Source organism: Rhinolophus ferrumequinum, chromosome 22 (genome assembly GCF_004115265.2).
Source record: "Rhinolophus ferrumequinum isolate MPI-CBG mRhiFer1 chromosome 22, mRhiFer1_v1.p, whole genome shotgun sequence".
Lineage (NCBI taxonomy): Eukaryota > Metazoa > Chordata > Mammalia > Chiroptera > Rhinolophidae > Rhinolophus > Rhinolophus ferrumequinum.
Genome location: NC_046305.1, coordinates 14,241,770 through 14,261,401, shown reverse-complemented (window position 1 = coordinate 14,261,401; position 19,632 = coordinate 14,241,770). Strand labels below are relative to the sequence as shown.

Genomic DNA, 19,632 nt, shown 5'->3' with positions numbered 1-19,632 from the left:
GGTGCCAAGGCGGGGGCCTGAGCATCCCACACAGGACCTTAAGGGGGACTATTTGTCCTCATCCAAGCCACTTTCAACCCCGCATTGCAGTTGGGTCAGTGCTGCCGCTCTCTCTCCTCCGGCCACCGGCAACCAGCTCATGACTGGCAGGAACAAGTGGGAGATGAGTACGGGAGCTGGGGCAAGCTCTGCTTCTCCCACCTCCCTGGGACCACAGCCTCGATGTATTAGAGGCCACACTAAGAGAGACCAAATGCAGCCCCTCTCAAGGCCTGCAGATCACATGCTCTCTGGCCCAGCCCTGCTGAACTTGGAGAAATGGACGCTGTGCTTCTCTCAGAGCAAATCTAAGGATCAAAGAGAATCCCTGGGGTTCTCTTCCCTGACTCACAAAATCTGCCACTTTGATTCTCCTTCCTCTGAGCATTGAGCGCTACAGTATTCTCCAAAATTCACCAACAGGGAAAAACAGGCAGGAGATAAATATGCTCACTTCTGTGTAGCAATATTCATGTCTTTTTATTGTCACTTTAATAGAAAGTTCAATACTCAAGTTTTTCAGATAAGGGGTATGCCATTCTACAAATCAAGAGAGAACTGGAACTAGAATCCATATTTCTACCTTCCAGTCAATGTATTTTCCTTCCACTTCTTCACGCTGCCTTCTTCAACTGTGTTTCTATACCTCAATGGTGACAGTGGTCACCCCCATATTATGGGATTACAGCTGATTTTTTAATGTTCTTCTTTTTGCTTATTTCATCTGATTTTTCTACAGCGCCTACACATTCGCTGAATAAAAACACCTACAATTAAAATTTGAAATAAGCAAAGCAAATTCCTTCAGAATGCAGAATTAAGCTTTGTTTTCCCAACTTCCCTTCACACTCAAATCCCCAGCCCCACCAAATCTCTCATTAGCAAGAAGCAATCTAAATTACTGCCTTCCTTGAGGGTGATTTAATTTTTCTGTAATTAAGTAGACTTGAGAAAGAGCAGGTATTTGGATAGGAGTGAGGGCTCAGAGCCAGTGCTGTGTGACCTGGATGTAACCTCTCTTCCTCTCCACTAGGGGCGCTGCCAGCATACAGGTGCTGCCTCTCTGCCCACAGCATTGCTTGTACGGTGAGGACAGATGTTATACACAGAAGACTGTGATGTCAGCTTGGATCATGTTGAGTGATGAACTTCCTCTCCTCTTAGGACTCCCAGAGAAAATCCTATTCCATGTACCTCCTGAACCATTTGTGGGCCCAGGGCATGCCTTACCTTTCTTGTACTTTGTTCTCCTCCTTCCTGTCTTATACTCTGTTGGCTGTTACCCAATACCTAGGACACCGTCTTCAGAGTACATTAGACACAACTAGAGTAATAGATAAATGAAGCTGATGGGCTAATTCACATTAAAATACAAATGGCCAACACCAGCTCATGGGTCACTCTTCTCAACAGTGTCTGCATTTTAAGGATTATATCTTAATCCCGTGTATCAGTTAGGGATGGCACCTGGGAGCAGAGTGATATGGAATACGGATGCCTTACGGCTATTAGACCTTCTACTACGTGTAGTGAAGAAGCCTATGGAAGGCTGTTGCCTCTGCTATGTGATGGGACTGAGGTCATTTCAGGTCAATGTGACAACACCCAGGAAGAAGTATATGATATTAAAGGAAGAGCAAGGACAAACGGAAACCTGTAAGGGCAAAATGGAGCCCATGTCTCTCTCTCACTACCTCATACTTCAGTGGCAGGTGACCTGCAGAAGCTGGTCACTAAGAGAAGCTAAGGGAGCTATAGGCTGGCTGCTGGTCATGCCAAGGAGGTAAGCCAGCAGATCAGTAACAGAATGCACAAGCCGGAGTGGCGCTTGGCGTGGACACCTTCAGAGTGTACTTAGGTGTGCTTCACTTCCACCGTCAGATTCTCCCGTAAATTTCTCTGGTAGCCAACTCAACCTTGGATCCATATAGGGGAGGAAATTCTGGAAAGCAGGGCTAAAGCTTAATTAGGTTTACACACTACAAAACCACCACCATTCCTAAAATCATCATCAAAAAGTAGCTTTTCGGATCTATCTACTGCCCAGTGGAGACGTTCAAGTGGCAGTAGGGGTGGGGCAAGGAGGGGAAGAGGTGAGGGGAAGAGGTGAAGGGAGCTTTCTTGATCATCTTCAGAATGTGTCTATAAGAACAGACAAGCCAGACAGAGGATAAGTATGGATGATGTGGTTATATATCCAGATGTTTATAAATATATGTGTCCAGAAAGAAAACTTTACAATTGGGCCAAAGTTATGCTTGAGAGGTACTGAAGGATACTCAAAGGTTTGTGAGTGCCCTGGCTTCCTCTGGATGTCACTCCATCCCATGCTTCTCTCTGTTCTCCTTTTCTGAGTGCTAGGCAGCAAAGGAGGAGGAAGCCATGGGAGAAAGGGACATGTGTGACCAGAAGCACCTCCAAGGCCATAGAGGGAAGCCCCTAAAAAGCACAGTCACCAGCTTTCTTCTTTGGCAGAAGCCAGATGCCAATGTACCAAACTGGAATGCAACACTGAGGCTTTACACCACCAAAGGCGTAGGTTTGCTTCAACAAACATTTCCTCTCTGTGGGGGAGCAGTGGGTGGGGTGAGATGATAAAAGTTGGTGCAAGGCAATTCTTTCCAAAGCCCAGACCTTGAAGTGGCCCAGGAGGTGTGGATGTGCCTGAGTTTCACTCTTCTCTCCTTGTTAGACAGATCTGTAATCCAATGGGAACCTTTATCGGCCATGTGTACCCGGGGCTGTTCCTAGTCTCATACGGACTGTATCAGGCACTAGTGGTCTCCAAAGCTCTGATAGTCAGTGACTCTCTCCTGAATCCTTCCTGTCCTCCCAGGAATAAGGGAAGATGGGTCAGGCTGTGGGGAATATCCTACAGAGGTTTGCTGAAGATGGTGACTGGCTCCATCCTGATAGTTTATGAGATCAGCTGCATTAAAGGAGGGCTCATGCTGATGGACAGGGAGGTGCCACCGAGATTTATGCACCCCAAAGAGTGGCAGCACCTCACCATGTTCATCCTCCTCGCCCTCAATGGCTGCGTAGATGTCATGAGCAACAACTTGCTGCCTCAGAGGTGTGTGTTCCTAGAAAAAGGCACCGTGGCCCTGACCTTCTACGTGCTCCTGATGCTGTTGGTGTCACACGTTCAGGGCTCAGCAGGGGTGGAGCTGCAGACTCATTCTCTGCTCATCTTGGTGGTGTTCCTGCTGATGCTGGTGTTGACCATACAGCTGTGGGCTCCCGACGCAGTTCACCTCTCACTGATCGAGACCTTTCTGTTCCTGATGATGGGCTCCTGGCTGGTGCAGGCGGGCTTTATTCTGTACAGACCAGTGTCCGGCTACCCATGGCAGGACGATGACATCAGCGACATCATGTTTATCACCACCTTCTTCTGCTGGCATGTGATGACCAATGCTTTGTGCCTGTTGGGAATCTACAGCATCGCTTCCCTTTGGTACCGTTGCCATAGTCCCAGCTGGAAGCTGACGGCGTCCACAGAAGCTCCATATTACATGAGCCCTGAGGGGCCCGTCTACGAATTGCTGCCGGAAGTGGAGCCGTCAGAGAAAGATGAGCAGGCTCTTCTCCTTTCAGAGAGCGCACCCTGAGATAGGGCCTAGGATGCCTGGCACATGGTCCAGCCCATCTTCCTCCTTGTGGGTTCTCTCGGGCATGTGCACTGTACCCTCTTTGGTCCCCAGTGAAGGTAATGGCTGTGAAATAGAGCAATTGGTCTCCATCTATTGGTACATGTCCGCTCCTTGAACCTATAAGTGCTGAGGAGATGAGGGGAGAGGGGCCCGAGAAAGGGATGCTGATGGGATTGGTGTAGTGGGTGGGGGAAGAGAACCATGGGAACGGGTAAGCGTGCAAGAAAAGCCACGGGTTAGAGAAGGCAGTAGAAGGGAGGCCTCTGAAAGGAAGAGGAGAGGCCAGCAGTCATGCTGCCACCAGCTGCTTCTACAGGCACAAGTGATTGCCTTTTGCCTGAGGGAATAACGATTTCTCACAATTCAAAACTGGAATCATTCAAGTTTCATCCTGATAAAGAACAGTGGGTACCTCTGTTTGTACACCAAAGTGGTGTCACCACATCGAAGTAGCCTAAACAGAATTTATAATTGATTTATAAAGGTTGAAATTATGCTGTTTTTTCCTACCCCCCACCCCCAAATTTTTAAGGATTGGCTTAATTTCAAATTCAGATTAATAAAGTGAGACTTTATTAATGCTTTAATATAGTAACATTTCAAAACTGAAATATTTATGGAATCCAAATATTTATGTTCAGTACTTTCCCCAAGTTCATATTTTATTACTCCTATTTCAGCCAAAGCTTACCTATTTCACCACTTTGGCACATGTAATTTACTAGATACTATCCATGGGTCTTTGCAAATTTCACTCCCTCGTGTCTCACAGAAAGCCCTTCACAAGCTTATTTTTATCATGGTATTTGGTACCCGGTATGAAACCCACCTTCACCCCCACCCCACTGAACACTCCCAAGGAGGCCATCTCCAAGAACTCTTACTGACTCCTTTGCTCTGGAACAATTAGGCACTTACACTAAACCCACCTTGTTAATTTGCTCATATAGCTGATATACTTTGCTTTGTTTTGTTTCTGAAATCATTTCCCGTGGGGAGTCCTTTCCTCACCACCTAAAGTATAGGCTCTGAAAGGATAAGGACTTTGCCAGATCCAAGTTACACAATTTCCTATGTATGCGCCAAGTACGTAGCACAGGTGGTGCTTAATAAAGGCTTATTTGCTTCCAGAATCTCCACCTACCCCTATTTCTTCTAAATGTGTTGCCAGACAGGTCCCAGGTTCCGTGAAACTCTGCAAGATGCCAGTCGTTCTAAAGCCTAAGTCATCTCCTTCGTTCGTCATGGGTCCACTCTTCCTCATTCTTGAGATAACAAAATCCACTACTCTGTTTCTGAATTATTTACTGTTAATTGTTTTTTAATCCTCACAAGAATTTCTATAAGGAACCTTCAGAAAACAGACTCAGCAGGTTGACTTGCCCAAGTCTTAGAGCTGGTATGAGGCAAGACAGAAAGTAAAAAGGTCAGCCAGAAGGCCCAGCTGAAGCAAGCAGCATAGTGTAAATACTTCAGACCGCCCCCCAGAGAATGTGTCTATGTCTCACTTTCTGTCCACCACCCAGCCCTCCTCCCCCTGCCCCCCCAGCCCCTCCAGCCCTCTTTCTTCCCCTCGCCCCCCTTCCCCTCCCCCAGTATCCCTTGGGACTGAAAGTCTGGCAGATTTTCAACTTCTGGCTGGGTCTTAAATTTCTGGGCTCAGATCCGAGTGAGGGCTAAGGATAAGACTTGTTTGTGACCAAGTTTTCTGATCCTTGCCATTCTCCCTTAACCCTTGGTTCCTAGACGCTTTTCAATTACCTTTCTTTTCACCTCTGGTACACCCTGATGGGAGAAGACGGAAAAGCACAGATGCTGCTAGCCACCCATTTCTAGTCATTTGAGGCCTATCTTTATAAGGATAAAGAAACCTCTGGTAATCAATTGATACCTCCAAGATAATATCTCTTAAATATCCAGTATAGGTAATAAACGTGTGTGTTATTAATTCACTATATTTGAGATATAACAGAGAGGCTGTCTCCCCTGGAAGGCCTGTCAAGAAAACAACTTCCTACTCTTAAGCTTCTGGGGAGATGTAAGTCTCCCAAAATTCCACCAGAGGGCACTACGTTCACACCACCCGAGCCAAGCCTCTTTTAGCTCCATCCCGGTAAACAAGTCTCCAGCACCGGTTTAAAAATGGGGGGAGGGGAAAAGAGGTCAGGAAAAATACAGAACCAGAATAAGTATTGCCCAAGCATCCAGAAAACATACCCTAGGGCTATTTGTTTCCCGTTAAAATTTGGCATGTGAACGTGAAATACACAAGGATTCAAATCAACTAATGGGATGGGAGTGAAAGAGGAAGAAGAGCCGTGGATCCAGTTGAGGATATCTCTGGGAAAAGTACCAATTAAAGAACACACTCCTATCTAAATAAGTTTTTGACCGCAGTGCTAAATCTCCTAAACTTTTTTATAAGCTTCAAGGGTGTCCCCATCAATCTAGGGAATAAAGACAGATCCATACATACATGGAGACTAAGAAACAAAGTTTTTTGATGTATGAAAATCCCAGATTCACAAAACAATGAAACTAGGGGATTATTAAATATGCAAAATGATCTCCAAAGATTCTTCTAAATAAAACCCGCCATAAAGCATTTTTGTTTCTGGTCATCTAGTTGTTCACAAATATATTGAATGTCTACTATATGTAAGGTGCAGGGTAAGCCACAATATAGGAGTCAGGGGTGAACTGGCCGGCCCCTGCACTATTTATTTAAGTGGGTACAGTAGGGATTTCAGGGTTTTAGAGGTGGTAGCCAAGAACTGCCTCGTCCACAGCCTGAGACTAAAGGAAAGGAAAGAGCGTAATGTTCTCAAGGGAGTGACACCTTGGAAGCACACTAGGCTGGGAAATACTGCACCAGGTTTCCTCGTTTTTAAGATCGACTAATGTGAAGATCTAATTCTAGAATGGCACGGCTTTAATTTTCTCAAAAGGACTTATTTTCCCATGTTATTAGCTAAGATGAACTTAATTCTTCCCAACCCTGCAAACAGTGTCCTACTGGAGACAAGATTTAGGGTAGGGTTCAAACAGACCCACACCTTCAGCCACAACGTGCAGTTTGGGGGATATGGAATATTCCCTGTTTTCGAGTGATTTCAGGGGACCTTCAGCAAAACTTAAATCAGGCTAATGAAACAGCTGAGACTTGAACTTCTAATTTCCTAACCTGAGTTTAAGGCTGTCAAACAATCAGAAAGAATATAAAGAACCATGTCACTGGGTTCGGGGTAAGATACTGAATTGAGGTAAAACCTGGACTGCTTTAATTGTGTAGTGAATTCCGAAAGCTTGGTCAACTGCAGCTTCTTCCTTAAATCTGGTTTCAGAGGAATGATGTTAATTTTCAAAGCTGTTCATTTTCTTCTTTTTTGTTTTCTTTCTGATTCAGGATTATATAATAGTCTATTCTTTTGGAAAGAACTGGTGATGGTTTATTTAAAACCAAAAATAGTTTATAATTTGGGGTTGGGTTTCTAGGGTATTTCTCAAGCATGGGTCTCAGCTATGTCTCTTTAGCCCGATTAAAGGGTTTTTCTGTTGCTTGCCTATTGAAATCCTTCAGATATAGGGGAAAACGCCATTTCCCAAACTGCATGTTATAGCTGACCGTTTGGGTCTGTTTGGGCCCTACCCCATATCTTGTCTCTAAGGAGTGCAAGGCAAACCATGCGGGCCCTGGGAAGGCACCTGAGATCGCCAGATTAAGGTCTTTCAAGCCACAGAATGAGAATATGTCCTTCAAACAAGAGAGAAAGAAACTGAGAGGTGAACTGACAGGTAAAGCCCACCCAAGACAAGGCCTTTATTTCAGGCAACAGAACAACATTGAAGAAATGCTTTCAGTCCCCGGACATTTCTTAGATTTGGAACAAAATCTTGACCTGTAATATTGCTCTCCCACTCCTTGGGCATAGCTACTCTACGCTAGGTTAGAAAAGCCTGACTTCAAAGCACGTGTAATAGAATACCCCGTGGGCTTAGATACTGAGTGTACCAAGAGATAGAAGAGTTCATAGGTTCAAGCATTCTAGTGCTCTTTTCCTGGAGGGGGTGGGGAATGGGGGTGGGTGGCAATTTAGGGAAGAAAGGGAAGGAGAACAAAGCGCCGCAGACACAGCAAAGTCAAACTGGATGAAACAGGCTGTTCCATTTTTAACTTCTCCAAAAGTACAGTCTGGGTTCCTGGGGGCGAACCAGTTAGTTACAGGCCTTTTTTCCTGTTTCTTCTTCCTTCATACACTTTTAAGCTTCCCTGATCAGTCTTTGGACTCGTTTGGACCCTGTTTCTGTTGGTTTAAGTAAGTGCGGGCAAGGAGGACAGGGCCTCTTGTTCCCTCGTGAAAGACTCTGCAGTCATGCATTATTGCGCTAACCCTCACAAAGTATGTCCCTGGTCACGTGAATGGATCAAAGCAAATCTATTTCCATTCTTGGAAAAGCAGCTCAAAGCACATGTTCTCTTGATGGTGTCGCTGTCATTTCGGTGTGGTCAACAATCCCTTACTGAACACTCACCCTGGATGCTATTGGGAGATGCAAGATGAAGAAGCTGCTCTAGGAGGTTAAGATATCTAACAAGGGAAGCAGGCACTCACAGGGCAAAATATACCATACACTTTAAAAACTGCACTTGCTTCTGCTATTCCATTGTCTAGTATGTTTGCCATCTCTACCTCAGGAGCTGGAGGCGACAAGGGCAGCAGGAAGGAGGCTCTGGTTTATGCTGAGGCCGTTTGGCAGCTGGAAATCAACATCTTTTTAAACAAGGACATTCCTCCTCAATTCCCCTCCTCAACCACTTAAACTCAAGACTTTACAGAAAGAAATGGAATGAAGACACTTGACTCAGTTACCAGGTCTAAGCCCACTCTCATAAAACTAAGAGTGGAACATTACACTGAGTTAGAAAGTTGTCCGTAACGGGTTGTCATGGGGAAAGAAAGAATCCATTCCACCATGTGAGAACACAGCAAGGAAACACCATCCCCGAACAAAGAAGTGGTTCTTCACCAGACACTGAATCTGCTAACGGCTTGATCTTGGACTTCCAGCCTCCAGAACCATGAGAAATAAATTTCTGTTGTCTATGAGCTAAAAAGAAAGAAAGAAAGAATCCAATCTCTTCATATTATCTTAGCCTATAATATTACTGTTTTCTAAACTATGTTCCAGGTACAAACCTCATTCATTTGCATATGCTGTCCCAATTATTCCCTACAATATTTTGGAAGGAAACTGAGTCTTCCCTGTGGCTGAGTAACTAAGCCATCACAAAGCTGGTAGGAGGAAAAGCCCACACTTGAACCTAGGTTTGGCTGACCTGAAGCCTAGCTTTTAAAAACCACATCATAACACTCCAACACGCAGCACTGAAACCCAACATGGAATCCCTTACACCGGGTAAGGTGCCTTCGCCAGTCCAGAATGTCACCTGTCTGAAACATACCAAAAAGCCATTTGAGATGAATACTGCATCTGTCATTTTAAAGCACTACAGTGTTAGAACACACTCTGAAAGGGAAAGGATGTTGACCAAAGGAGCCAAGTTATATGTGTGTGGTCACAAGCAACATTTCTTTCCCATATTTGTGGTACGAAAAATAACCAGAAGAACAAACTTCCTCCCTTCCTCTTCCAAAAGCACTGGAAGCATGACTTCTTGGTCTTCGAACAGAAAAATCTCAAAGTCTCAAATACTGAGGCTCCTGAAAGACGCAATAAAGGCTAGACACTGTCAGGGGGTTTTCAGGGAATAAAAACAGAATGATTAATTAATAGAATTGGTATAATAACTATTGTGCACCTGTTGACAAGTATCTATTTCAAGATTGTGTTCACTTGTACATTTTCACGGCAAGGCTGAGAGGAGGAAGGGGTACGGATTCTCACTTTCCAGATTAAAAAGAAGGTGCAATAAAGTATCTGAAAAGCAATACCTGAGAGTATCTGCTTAAGGAATTCTAAATTTTCTAAGTACCCTGGGTTTTGAAGGGGGCGTGCAAAGCCCTCCCTTTCCTTTCAGCTGCCCTTGGGGAAGTTTGCACACAGAATTTCAAATCTCCTGGGGGACTCTAAAGGTCCTCTTTTTGAAGATCTTTACTTGCAGACCAGCCAACTTGGGCCTAGAGAGGCTGAGAGACTTGCCTTTAGGTGTGACAGAGGAGGAATCACACAGATCTCTTGACTGTTTCTACAGCACCCAGGATCCTCTCTATGGATGATATACACAGCAGGTTGATTATAAATGTGAGATCGCGGACTTCTGGTCATTTCCCCAAACCCACTGAGAGCGGACTCTTCCAGTCCTAACCCGGGCAGCCTCCAACCTGCGCTGCCCTCTGCGCAGGCCCGCGGTCCCCCAGCGCCCAGGCAGGCCCAGAGCTGCCCGGCTCCGGCGCCCCGCGCCCCTCTCAACTTGACACCAGCATGGAAAAGGGGATCGGGGGAGGGGGAAGTCCTCTAACAAGAAAAGGCAAATTTATGTTTCCGTGGATCAGAATTTCCTTAGGGAGTTGTAGGGTCTGCAATAGGACCTACTAAAAGAGAGCACTCTTTGGCAAAACGATTCAACCTGAGGGCTGCAGGGGTGGAGGCCAAGGGCGGTTTGTTGGGGAGCTTCCAGACCCGGGTCGGGGCTGCGGGGACGCCCCGCCGTGGCCAGCGGCAGCTCGGGTAGGCCGGGTGCTTCCTTGCAGGAAATCGCCTCTCCGCGCGCAGCCCGCCTCCTTTCCATCCCTCCCCTCCTCTGCCCACCAGCGCCCCCTACCCTGTCCCAGCGCCCCTCCCCCACGGCCCTTTCCCTTTCTTTCCCAGCCGGCTCGCCCCCTCCCGGGCGGCGCCCGCTCGGCCGCTCGCCCAATGGTCGCGGGGCCCCGGCTCGCGTCAGCCGATCCACCCTGGCTCCCGGCCGCTGGGAGCCAATCAAGGCGCCGGGGGCGGCTCCGGCCGCGGATAAAGGGTGCCGGGCGGCGAGCAGCCCTGCAGAGCCGAGGATGGAAGAAGAGCGGAGCGCCTGAGCAGCACACCCGCCCTCCTCTCCTCTCCTCTCCTTTCCTTTCCGCACCTCGCTCTCGTGGCCTGCCCGCCCTGACGCCTGCTCGCCCCCCCAGGTAAGCGGCCCGCCAGCCAAGGGGACCTGGAGGTGACGTGCGCCGCCCCCGCCGCCTCCCGAGCCGCACCGCGGGGCCTTGGAGTTCGGCTTTTTCCAGGGAACATTCCCGCCCTGGTCGGCGCCTTGGCCTGCGGGCGGTCCCGCAGGCTTTCGCCACCTTGGTTCCCGGCGGGTCTCGGTTGGCGATGGTGCGGTGCGCCGGTCGCCAGGCTTTCAGGAGGGCGGGGACTTGTTTTGATCGTCTTTTGGCCGCTTGAGGTTCAAAGCGCCGCCCCTGGAGGTCGCTCGGTGGTGTGGTGTGCGAGGTGGATGGAGTGGCCTGGTGGCCCCAGTGGGAGCGCCCCTCTTCCTCCGCGGTGGCAGGCCTTGGCGATCGTCGAGGTCTGGATGACCTTTTAGACGCCTCCGTTGAGGCGAGTGGCTATTGGTGCGGTCAACTCTGGCCGCGCGGTCTCGGGGGCCTGCCACTGTGACTGAACAATGGGGACCCCGGGTTGCAGCGTGGCGGCGGGCGCGGCCAGTGGAGAGGTCTGGCCGGGTATAGACGGCGGCGGCTCACTGTCCTTCCCGCGACCCCCCCCCCCCCCCCCCGTCCCCTACCCCCTTCCCCAGCCTAGGCCCTAGGAGGTATATGGCCCCCTTGGCCAGGCCCTGAGATCCCGACCGGGGCCCGACGGGCGGGGCGCCGACTTTCGGGATATTTCCGTGGGAAAGGGCTGTTCTCAAAGTGGATAATCGCAACTGCCCCAGGGACGGCGCGGGGGGATTCACCCCGGGCCGCAAGTGCTTGAAGAGGACAGTGAAAGAACGTGAAGACGACCTGGAATCAGGGTCCTCCGAGTCCTGCTCCAACAGCTACAGCTTCATTGCCTATTCAGTGAACTCGGGAGAGAAATCTGGAATCAAGATTAAGACCTTCAGCCAGCCACCTGCGTATTCCTGCGAGTCCGGGTCCGACCCGGATCACTCTGCGTCTTCCTCTTCAGGTCCGTCTTCCTCGGCCCGAAAGCACCGGTGCGTGGACCAGCGACAATCAGACAAGGAGGACAGGCTCGAACCCCACTCCAAAAAGAGAAGGGCCAAAGAGGGCAATTCCAACGATACAGTTCACCCTCTGTGGCTGGGGTGAGTGAAGAGGCAGGGAAGAGGGCCCGGCCGGTGGCAGCTGCAGAAACAGCCCAAAATTTCAGAATCTCATTTTTCTCCCCATCGAGTCAACTAGGCACGCGTTGGCACCAGTTGATAACAGTAAACAAGTAGGCTGTTGGCACCAACTCGGCTCACAGAAAAATGCACAAGATCCGAAACCAAGAGGCTTAAGGGAGAAAGTGTGGCTTGACGCTGGGGATGAAAGCTGGAAACTGGGTTGTAGCTTTAAGTGGGTACTGGAGGGATCAGGGAATTGTTTCTTCTGGACTTAATGGGCAGAGACAGGAGTGGGGTTTGACATAACAAGGCTTGTAGCTGCTTGTAGGCGAAGGTGTTGGTTCTCCTCTAACAGGACGACTAGACAGGCGAGGTCCTCTCCCCTTGTGGAAGGGTGAGGCTGTCGTAAGGAGAAGCAGTTATGTTTTCAGCTGGGCAAACATGGATGGTTGCCCGTAGAAACTTTGTCACTGTACTTCAGAGAGTTGCCCAAGTCGTTGGAGAACAATGTGTTCCCTCTCCAGCCACCCTGGGCCACTGAGGGAGTGGGGGGAGGAAGGGGCAGAACCGCTTCCTCTTGGGTTGAGGCTGGTTTCCTGGCTTCAGAGTTTGCCTTTCAGAGGTTCTGTGGTGGCTTGCAGCTTCTAGCATGCTTCAGCTTTTGAAACTCCAGATCTTTTTGATTTAGAAGTGGGAATTTCCTAATTCCTTGGAAAGTTCTCAGAATGTCACTCTCAAACGTACCTTCCGAAGCGAGAACTTTGCCTCTGACTGATGGAAGTTAAGGCACGGTGCCTCGTAGAAAACAACTTGCATCAGCTCTTTCTACATCTTGGTGATGTGATTGACTGCAGTTCTTTTAGGAAGCCACCAGCCTTTCAAATCTTCTAGCTAGCCCACTTGTTTTATCCTACCATCGAAATGTGTAGGGTTTTGTCTGAGGGGTGAAGGAATCTTCAAAAGGTTTTTTATTGAGATGACCTCTTGGATGCAAGGCAAAAGGGAGAGGCAAGCCTTTCTGTGGCTAGATTTTACTTGTGTTAGGAGACCATATCCGTTCCGTAAACTTCTGAATGTTTGTGTCTTCTTTTTTGGTGTTCTTTATTGGGTTTTTTCCCCCCTAGAACAATTCCCCTACCTCCACTACACTGAGAAAAATAGAGCTTAGCCCTCACAAATGTAGATTCTAGCTTGAGGAAGCTTATAAGGAGATTTCTGTAGAATAGAAAACGTTAATGCTCCTAAAAGCAGAGTAAATAAATACACCTTTGAGTGTGTGACTTCTAAAGAGAGGGGTCACCACTCCCACTGTTGATTTCATTGTGGTTCTTATTGAGCCATTGCTACAGAGGATCTGTTTGGAATTGGTGTTCTTAATTTTTTTTCTCTCTCTCTCTCTCTCTAGAACAACTTCCACCATGGCCACCTCGGCGAGTTCCCAATTGAACAAAGGCATCAAGCAGGTGTACATGTCCCTGCCTCAGGGTGATAAAGTCCAAGCTATGTATATATGGATTGACGGTACGGGAGAAGGTCTGCGCTGTAAGACCCGGACCCTGGACAGTGAGCCCAAGTGTATAGACGGTGAGATGACTAGGTGGGGGGGCCGCAGCCTGAGACTAAGCCACTAGATTTGGCCTCTTTATTGTACTGTTTGTAAAGCTTTTCTAAGGCAGGGCTTTTCCGACTTCATTCAGTCAAAATTAAGCTCCTACACTGCCTCAAGGCAGGGCAACAATGGATCCCTTTATTTAAATGGAATCTTGCGTGTAAGCCAGTGTATAGAAGACAAAAGATTAAAAGTCTGGTTTGGGAGGGAGAGGGGAGCTGACTTTGGGTATCCCAACTTAGTTGGCTCTAAAACACCCCAAGGAACCCAGTTTTAAAACCCCTGCTCTTACCTGACTGTACCTCCTACTTTACAAACTCTGAATACTGTTTCGTACTCATGTATCACTGGGATTCTAGATGCAAAGCAAATACCCTAACACCCCAAAGTAGTTTCTAAATAGGACTAGCCATCCATATGGTTTTAGTTGATGCCGCTTTGGGAGATTCTGAAATCATCTGATTGCTTATCCCACGAGTTGAGACCTTCATTTTTTGGTCTAGAACAAGCCATAGACCTCTTCCTTCTAGAAAGGGATCAGAATAGAAAAACTACCACCTTTAGGATAGCTTCCTCTTCTAATAGTGTTCACTCACATTTGAGTGAATGAATGAATGAATGAATGACCATGATATAAAGCATATATTGTACACCTGCTATGTGGCAAGTATTGGACAGGCACTGGGGCTCCAAGGTAAGAGTTTGGTCTCAGCCTTCGGAGGACTCAGAGTCAGCTGGAGAGAGGAAGAAACTTATCTTTAAAACATAGTGGGGAAGCGGTAAGTGATGTGGGAGCATCCCTGAATGAGTCATTTTGCTAGTCGTCTGTTTCTTCATCTATAAAATAAGGACACAGCTTAAGCTACCATAGTCCATAGACATCGTGGGGGCTTGAATTCGAGAAAGGAGCAACACAGATGGCCTAGTGGGGAAACCGAGAATCTTTGTTTCTCCTATTTCAACATTTTAAGTGATGACCGATTCACTGCTGATGTCAGAATATTTCTGTTTATCTCCATGGTGTCCGAAAGACATAGTTAGGGATGAAACGCCACTCTTAGGTTGTTATTTCTTTTAAGGAAGTGATGCAACAATCTTGTTAGAACTCAGGACTGTAGGGCTACATGCAGGTGTCAGATGTCATATTAATAGTGGCCGTCATGCCTCACTGACTTTCTGGAAAAGAGTGTAGATCTTTGGAAATGAAAAGGTGAGTGAGGGGCTGTGTTCTTGCCTGTAAAACTCCTGTACCTCTTAACTTAATTTTCCCCTCTCTTTTAACCCCAGAATTGCCGGAGTGGAATTTTGATGGCTCTAGTACTTTTCAGTCTGAAGGCTCCAACAGTGACATGTATCTCGTCCCTGCTGCCATGTTTCGGGATCCTTTCCGCAAGGACCCCAACAAGCTGGTGTTCTGTGAAGTCTTCAAGTACAACCGAAAGCCTGCAGGTGCGTATAGGATAGGTATGGATGCTGCCACCCTCATCATGAGTGCTGCAAAAGAAAAGTAGAGGGTATTCCAAAATCAGGGATGGGAAGACTATCCTATTTCAGGAGTCTGGGGGATTGGACTTGCATCTCTCTACCTTGAACTTCCTCATTCAAAGAGGTAATGTGGGCCGTTCTCCCACGGTCCCCGGTTGTTGCATAAAATGACATTGATTTCTAAATCTGTTTGCTGGTGGAGTCCCCCGTGACACAGCCCCTCCTGCCTGCCTGTAGATTTAAGAACGTGGATTCTGAAATTAGAATGTTGGGTTTGAATTCTGGATCTGCAATTTACCGGTTACGAACTTTGGGAAGTTATTTCTCCCCTATACTTCAATTTCCCCAACTTTAAAATGAGGAAAATAATAAAACCCATTTCATACAGTTGTTTGGAGGGTTACGTGAGTTTAATACGGGCAAATAATCGAGAACAGTATTACATACGTGATCGGTTGCCACTTCATTCCAGACAGCTTATTTTCTTCTCTGTCCGTCCACTGACTAAAATTTTGGTTCACTGATTTGGTTCACCTGTTTACCTCAAGGTTTGCTGTAACTGCACCTTTGGGTTTTGTCAGGCAGGCGTGCCTGTTGCTCCTGATTCTCGGCTATTCATCTTTTTAAACTCAGCTGACGTCTCCCTTCTGGGAAGTCTCTCGCTACACTTTGCCAGTGAGACTTTTTGGCGAGTCACTGAGTGACTCTGGAACTTAATTCTTAATTGTCTTTGTTTTAAGGGGCAGTATCATATCGTGGTAAAGGGCGTGAGCCCTGTAGCCAAAACAGTCAAGGGTTTCCTAGCTGCTCGACTACCTGTCCTATATCCTGGGTGGGCCACCTGACGTCACTGAGCCTCATTTTCTCACTTGTAAAAACGGAGACTGGTAATACCCACCCCAGGGTTGTCAATGAAGACTCAGTGGTGGGTTTTCTTTAACATAGAGGCCTTAAAATGGTTTCTGGGACATAGCTAAGCAGTCAGTAATAAGTCTGTATTAGTTTAAAGTTCCCTTCTGGCTTAGAAATTGTTTCCAGTTGAGCTCATCTCGTTTTAATGTTTTTCTTTTCCACCAGCCAATACTATGTAATTCGGCACTTAATCTCCTCACCTGGAATGTAAGGCTCCTCATACACACGATTCTTTCAATAAAAACTGGTAGACTTGGCTCTAAATGCCCAAGAAAGTGGAATAAGTCTCACATCTAGAAGCAGCTGTCTTGTGAAGAGAGGGGTTCAGTGCTTGACCCTTGGTATTTGAGAGGTGGCCAGGGTGCAGAGAAGGTGAAAATTTGCTCTGCTCTGGATCCACTGTCATGTGACTTGGTTGTAACGAAAGTGTTTGGGGAATCTCCCTACAAACGTTCAATTACAGCTTCTCCCATTTTCCCCTCACGTTGATGGGACACAGAAAGGTTTTACACGGGGTCAGCTGTGCTTGTAATCAACACTTAAGCTGCGCAGACTCTACAGACCTTCTCCCCATCAGTGTATTTGTCCATATGTCTCTAAAAGCGTGCTGATTCTTTTTTTTAGAGACCAACTTACGGCATACCTGTAAGCGCATAATGGATATGGTGAGCAATCAGCACCCCTGGTTTGGAATGGAGCAGGAATATACTCTCATGGGCACAGATGGGCACCCTTTTGGTTGGCCTTCCAACGGCTTCCCTGGGCCTCAAGGTAAGTCCCCTTGGTGAGAGATGACTTCTCGCAGTTGCTTTTAATTAATTGATGACGGAAGTCTCTCTTGCCAGAGATGGCAGTGACTCCTTGTGGATCAAAAAGCTGTGGGAGTATCCCTAAGACTGGCTGAAATAATACTGGCCCTCACGTTACCCAGATCCAAACATGGATGTTTAGATATTAATATTGAGGGAAAACGTTGGGCTCCACTGAGGTTACAGCTAAGAGGAGCCCCCTGCCCCATTATCTTGCCCCATTTCTGGGTAAAGGCGGGTACAGTGATTCTAGAGAGCCAGCGTTAAGAGCTTTCTGATCTCTGACTTTGGGCCGTGCATTTTAGGTGGAAAGGGATGTGCTGAATTTCCCTCTTGACATTTCGTCTTGATGCCTCTGCAGGTCCATACTATTGTGGCGTGGGAACGGACAAAGCCTACGGCAGGGATATCGTGGAGGCTCACTACCGGGCCTGCTTGTATGCCGGCATCAAGGTCGCGGGGACGAACGCCGAGGTCATGCCCGCCCAGGTAAATGGCTCTAGTCCACCGTTTTCCCCACCTGTGGGCAAGTGGGGGACTTTTGCTAACAAGGGCTGCAGATGTTCCATTCCTTAATCCAAAACTCACGAGGTTGGAAAGGAGCCGGCTTCGGGGCTTCGGAGTGGGGTGAGCAGTTGTCTTTATTTTAAAGGCCACCCTTCTTGTTCTCTCTAGTGGGAATTCCAGGTAGGACCCTGTGAAGGAATCGACATGGGAGATCATCTCTGGGTGGCCCGTTTCATCCTGCATCGAGTGTGTGAAGACTTTGGAGTGATAGCAACCTTCGATCCTAAGCCCATTCCTGGGAACTGGAATGGTGCCGGCTGCCACACCAACTTCAGCACCAAGGCCATGCGAGAGGAGAACGGTCTGAAGTGAGTACCTTCTCCTGCTGGGGCCATCATACTCACCGAGCAGGAATACTTGCTAACGATTTGATGTGTTGGGAATGAGGAAGCCCGTACCTTAGCTCTTGTCAGTTGGCTTCAAAAGTTGTCTTCGAATCCTGTCGTTTTGTTGCTGTTTGAAAAGTGCCCCAAAATTCTCTAGGAATAGAACGCAAGGGTGGTGACGGAAAAGGTGACATAGATGAAGGACATTTGAAAATCTTTATTAAGAACTAAATTAGTAACAATACCTAATTGATGCTTATGGGTCAGAGAAAGTCTTTGATTAGGATCTTTTCATTCAACAAATGTTACCGACTGTGTGTCTGGCACCGTTCTGAGCCCTGGGACACACAGGTAACAGGTGTGATGTTTTCCTGGGGATGTATTGAGGTGAACTGGAAACTGGGAAAAGACTGATAAATAAGTCACTCCATTCTTGCATCCATCCATACCTGCTCCTCTGCCCTTGAAGGGCAGAAGTTCCTGGCAGCAGGTCGGACTCCCATCTTTTCTGTTGCCTCTAGGTACATTGAGGAGTCCATCGAGAGACTGAGCAAGAGGCACCAGTACCACATCCGAGCCTACGATCCCAAGGGGGGCCTGGACAATGCCCGCCGCCTGACTGGATTCCACGAGACCTCCAACATCAACGACTTTTCTGCCGGCGTGGCCAACCGGAGCGCCAGCATCCGCATTCCCCGGACTGTCGGCCAGGAGAAGAAGGGTTACTTTGAAGACCGTCGCCCTTCTGCCAACTGTGACCCCTTTGCGGTGACAGAAGCCCTCATCCGCACATGTCTTCTCAACGAAACTGGCGACGAGCCCTTCCAGTACAAAAACTAAGCGGACTAGCCTGGCAGCCATGGAACCCCTTCTAATTCCTCATCCCACTCCCACTCTCACCCACTCTCGATTGTCATAATAGCTGTAACTCTAAGGGCGGAATATCAAGGTCTTGTTCTTATTCCTCACGCCCAGTTAATATCTCTTGCTTTCTTTGGCCAGGATAGAGGGGTCAGGTTCTTAATTTCTTCACACACACATACACCCCTTTTCCCCCCCTATCACTGAAGCTTTCTAGTGTGTTAGTGGGGAGGTAGGGCGGGGAAACATAACCACTGCTTCCATTTTAATCAGGTGTGTTTGTCCAATAGGCGTAGCTATCCGGACAGTGAGCATAGTATTTGTGAAGGGAGGGGACGGACTTTTTCTTCAGGTAGCTGAAGGGGATGAGGGAGCTAGGCTTACTCCCAGGTGAGGTTAGAGGTCCCTTCTCAGTGGGAAGTTCCAGTTCTTAAAAGGTTATAACCAGCTTTCTAATAAAAGTGAGAATTAGGAGAGAGGGAAGGGTGGGAGTCGGGCAGGCAGGAAAATGCCCCTACCCTGGTGTGCTTCCCTTGCCTGGAGCTGCATGCCCTCCCCTGAAGACAAGCTCAGCATAAAGGGCTGGGATGGATAGCCCTACCTTAGAAGAAAAAGTTCTCATTGCTTGGTTCTCCATTTATAACAAAGCAGAGTAGTATTTTTATATTTAAATGCAAAAACAAAAAAATGATATATATGGGTGTGCAGATAGGTGTGTGTTTTTTTCTAAAAGAGAAAAACCATTCTGGTCACCGGGAGCCAAATTTGAGGAGAGTTATCTGATTAGAAATAAGGATCTCCTTTTGAAATGGGGGTGAGGGTGGCGGTGCTTGAAAAGGTGGCTATTTGGAGCTGTTACTCCCTCACTGCCACTTAAGGGTTTCTCTGTGCCCTGTCCACCCTTCTGGAGGGGGTGGACATTGGTCAGTTAACAGGTTAACAGCAGCAGTCACCCAAGCCCCGTGGCTTTTATTTAAAAGGTACACGTATTGTACACACAGGGGTGTAGAAATATGAGTTGGCTGGTCAACTTGAGCATGTTATTGACAAGGGGGTATTGGGTTATTTTCTGGTGGGACTAGCATGTCACTAA

The 19,632-nt window shown here is 47.7% G+C and overlaps 2 protein-coding genes across 3 annotated transcripts; both read left to right on the top strand.

Moving 5' to 3' along the window:
• The first annotated feature begins 2,747 nt into the window (after positions 1 to 2,747).
• Positions 2,748 to 3,653, top strand: LOC117014439 (transmembrane epididymal protein 1-like). Its single transcript, XM_033092322.1, has one exon. It carries the CDS (start codon positions 2,748 to 2,750, stop codon positions 3,651 to 3,653), a length of 906 nt encoding a protein of 301 aa, XP_032948213.1.
• A 7,012-nt stretch (positions 3,654 to 10,665) lies between these two features.
• GLUL (glutamate-ammonia ligase) lies at positions 10,666 to 19,352 on the top strand. 2 transcript variants are annotated; one of them, XM_033092321.1, is made up of 8 exons: positions 10,699 to 10,822; positions 11,811 to 11,949; positions 13,376 to 13,554; positions 14,867 to 15,028; positions 16,601 to 16,747; positions 17,147 to 17,274; positions 17,461 to 17,660; positions 18,200 to 19,352. In XM_033092321.1, the coding sequence occupies exons 3-8, from the start codon at positions 13,389 to 13,391 to the stop codon at positions 18,516 to 18,518; spliced, it is 1,122 nt and encodes a 373-aa protein (XP_032948212.1). In that variant the 5' UTR covers positions 10,699 to 10,822; positions 11,811 to 11,949; positions 13,376 to 13,388; the 3' UTR covers positions 18,519 to 19,352. The 2 variants fall into 2 exon arrangements, with proteins under 2 accessions (XP_032948211.1, XP_032948212.1); XM_033092320.1 differs by lacking the exon at positions 11,811 to 11,949 and having other exon boundaries at positions 10,666 to 10,822.
• Positions 19,353 to 19,632: the final 280 nt, after the last annotated feature.

Coding starts and splice junctions, on each gene's coding strand:
- LOC117014439 (XM_033092322.1), top strand. CDS start 2,748: ATGGGAACCTTTATCGGCCATGTGTACCCGGGGCTGTTCCTAGTCTCA.
- GLUL (XM_033092320.1), top strand. CDS start 13,389: ATGGCCACCTCGGCGAGTTCCCAATTGAACAAAGGCATCAAGCAGGTG. Junction 13,555..14,866: donor TGAGCCCAAGTGTATAGACG/GTGAGATGACTA, acceptor TTTTAACCCCAG/AATTGCCGGAGTGGAATTTT. Junction 16,748..17,146: donor CGGCTTCCCTGGGCCTCAAG/GTAAGTCCCCTT, acceptor ATGCCTCTGCAG/GTCCATACTATTGTGGCGTG.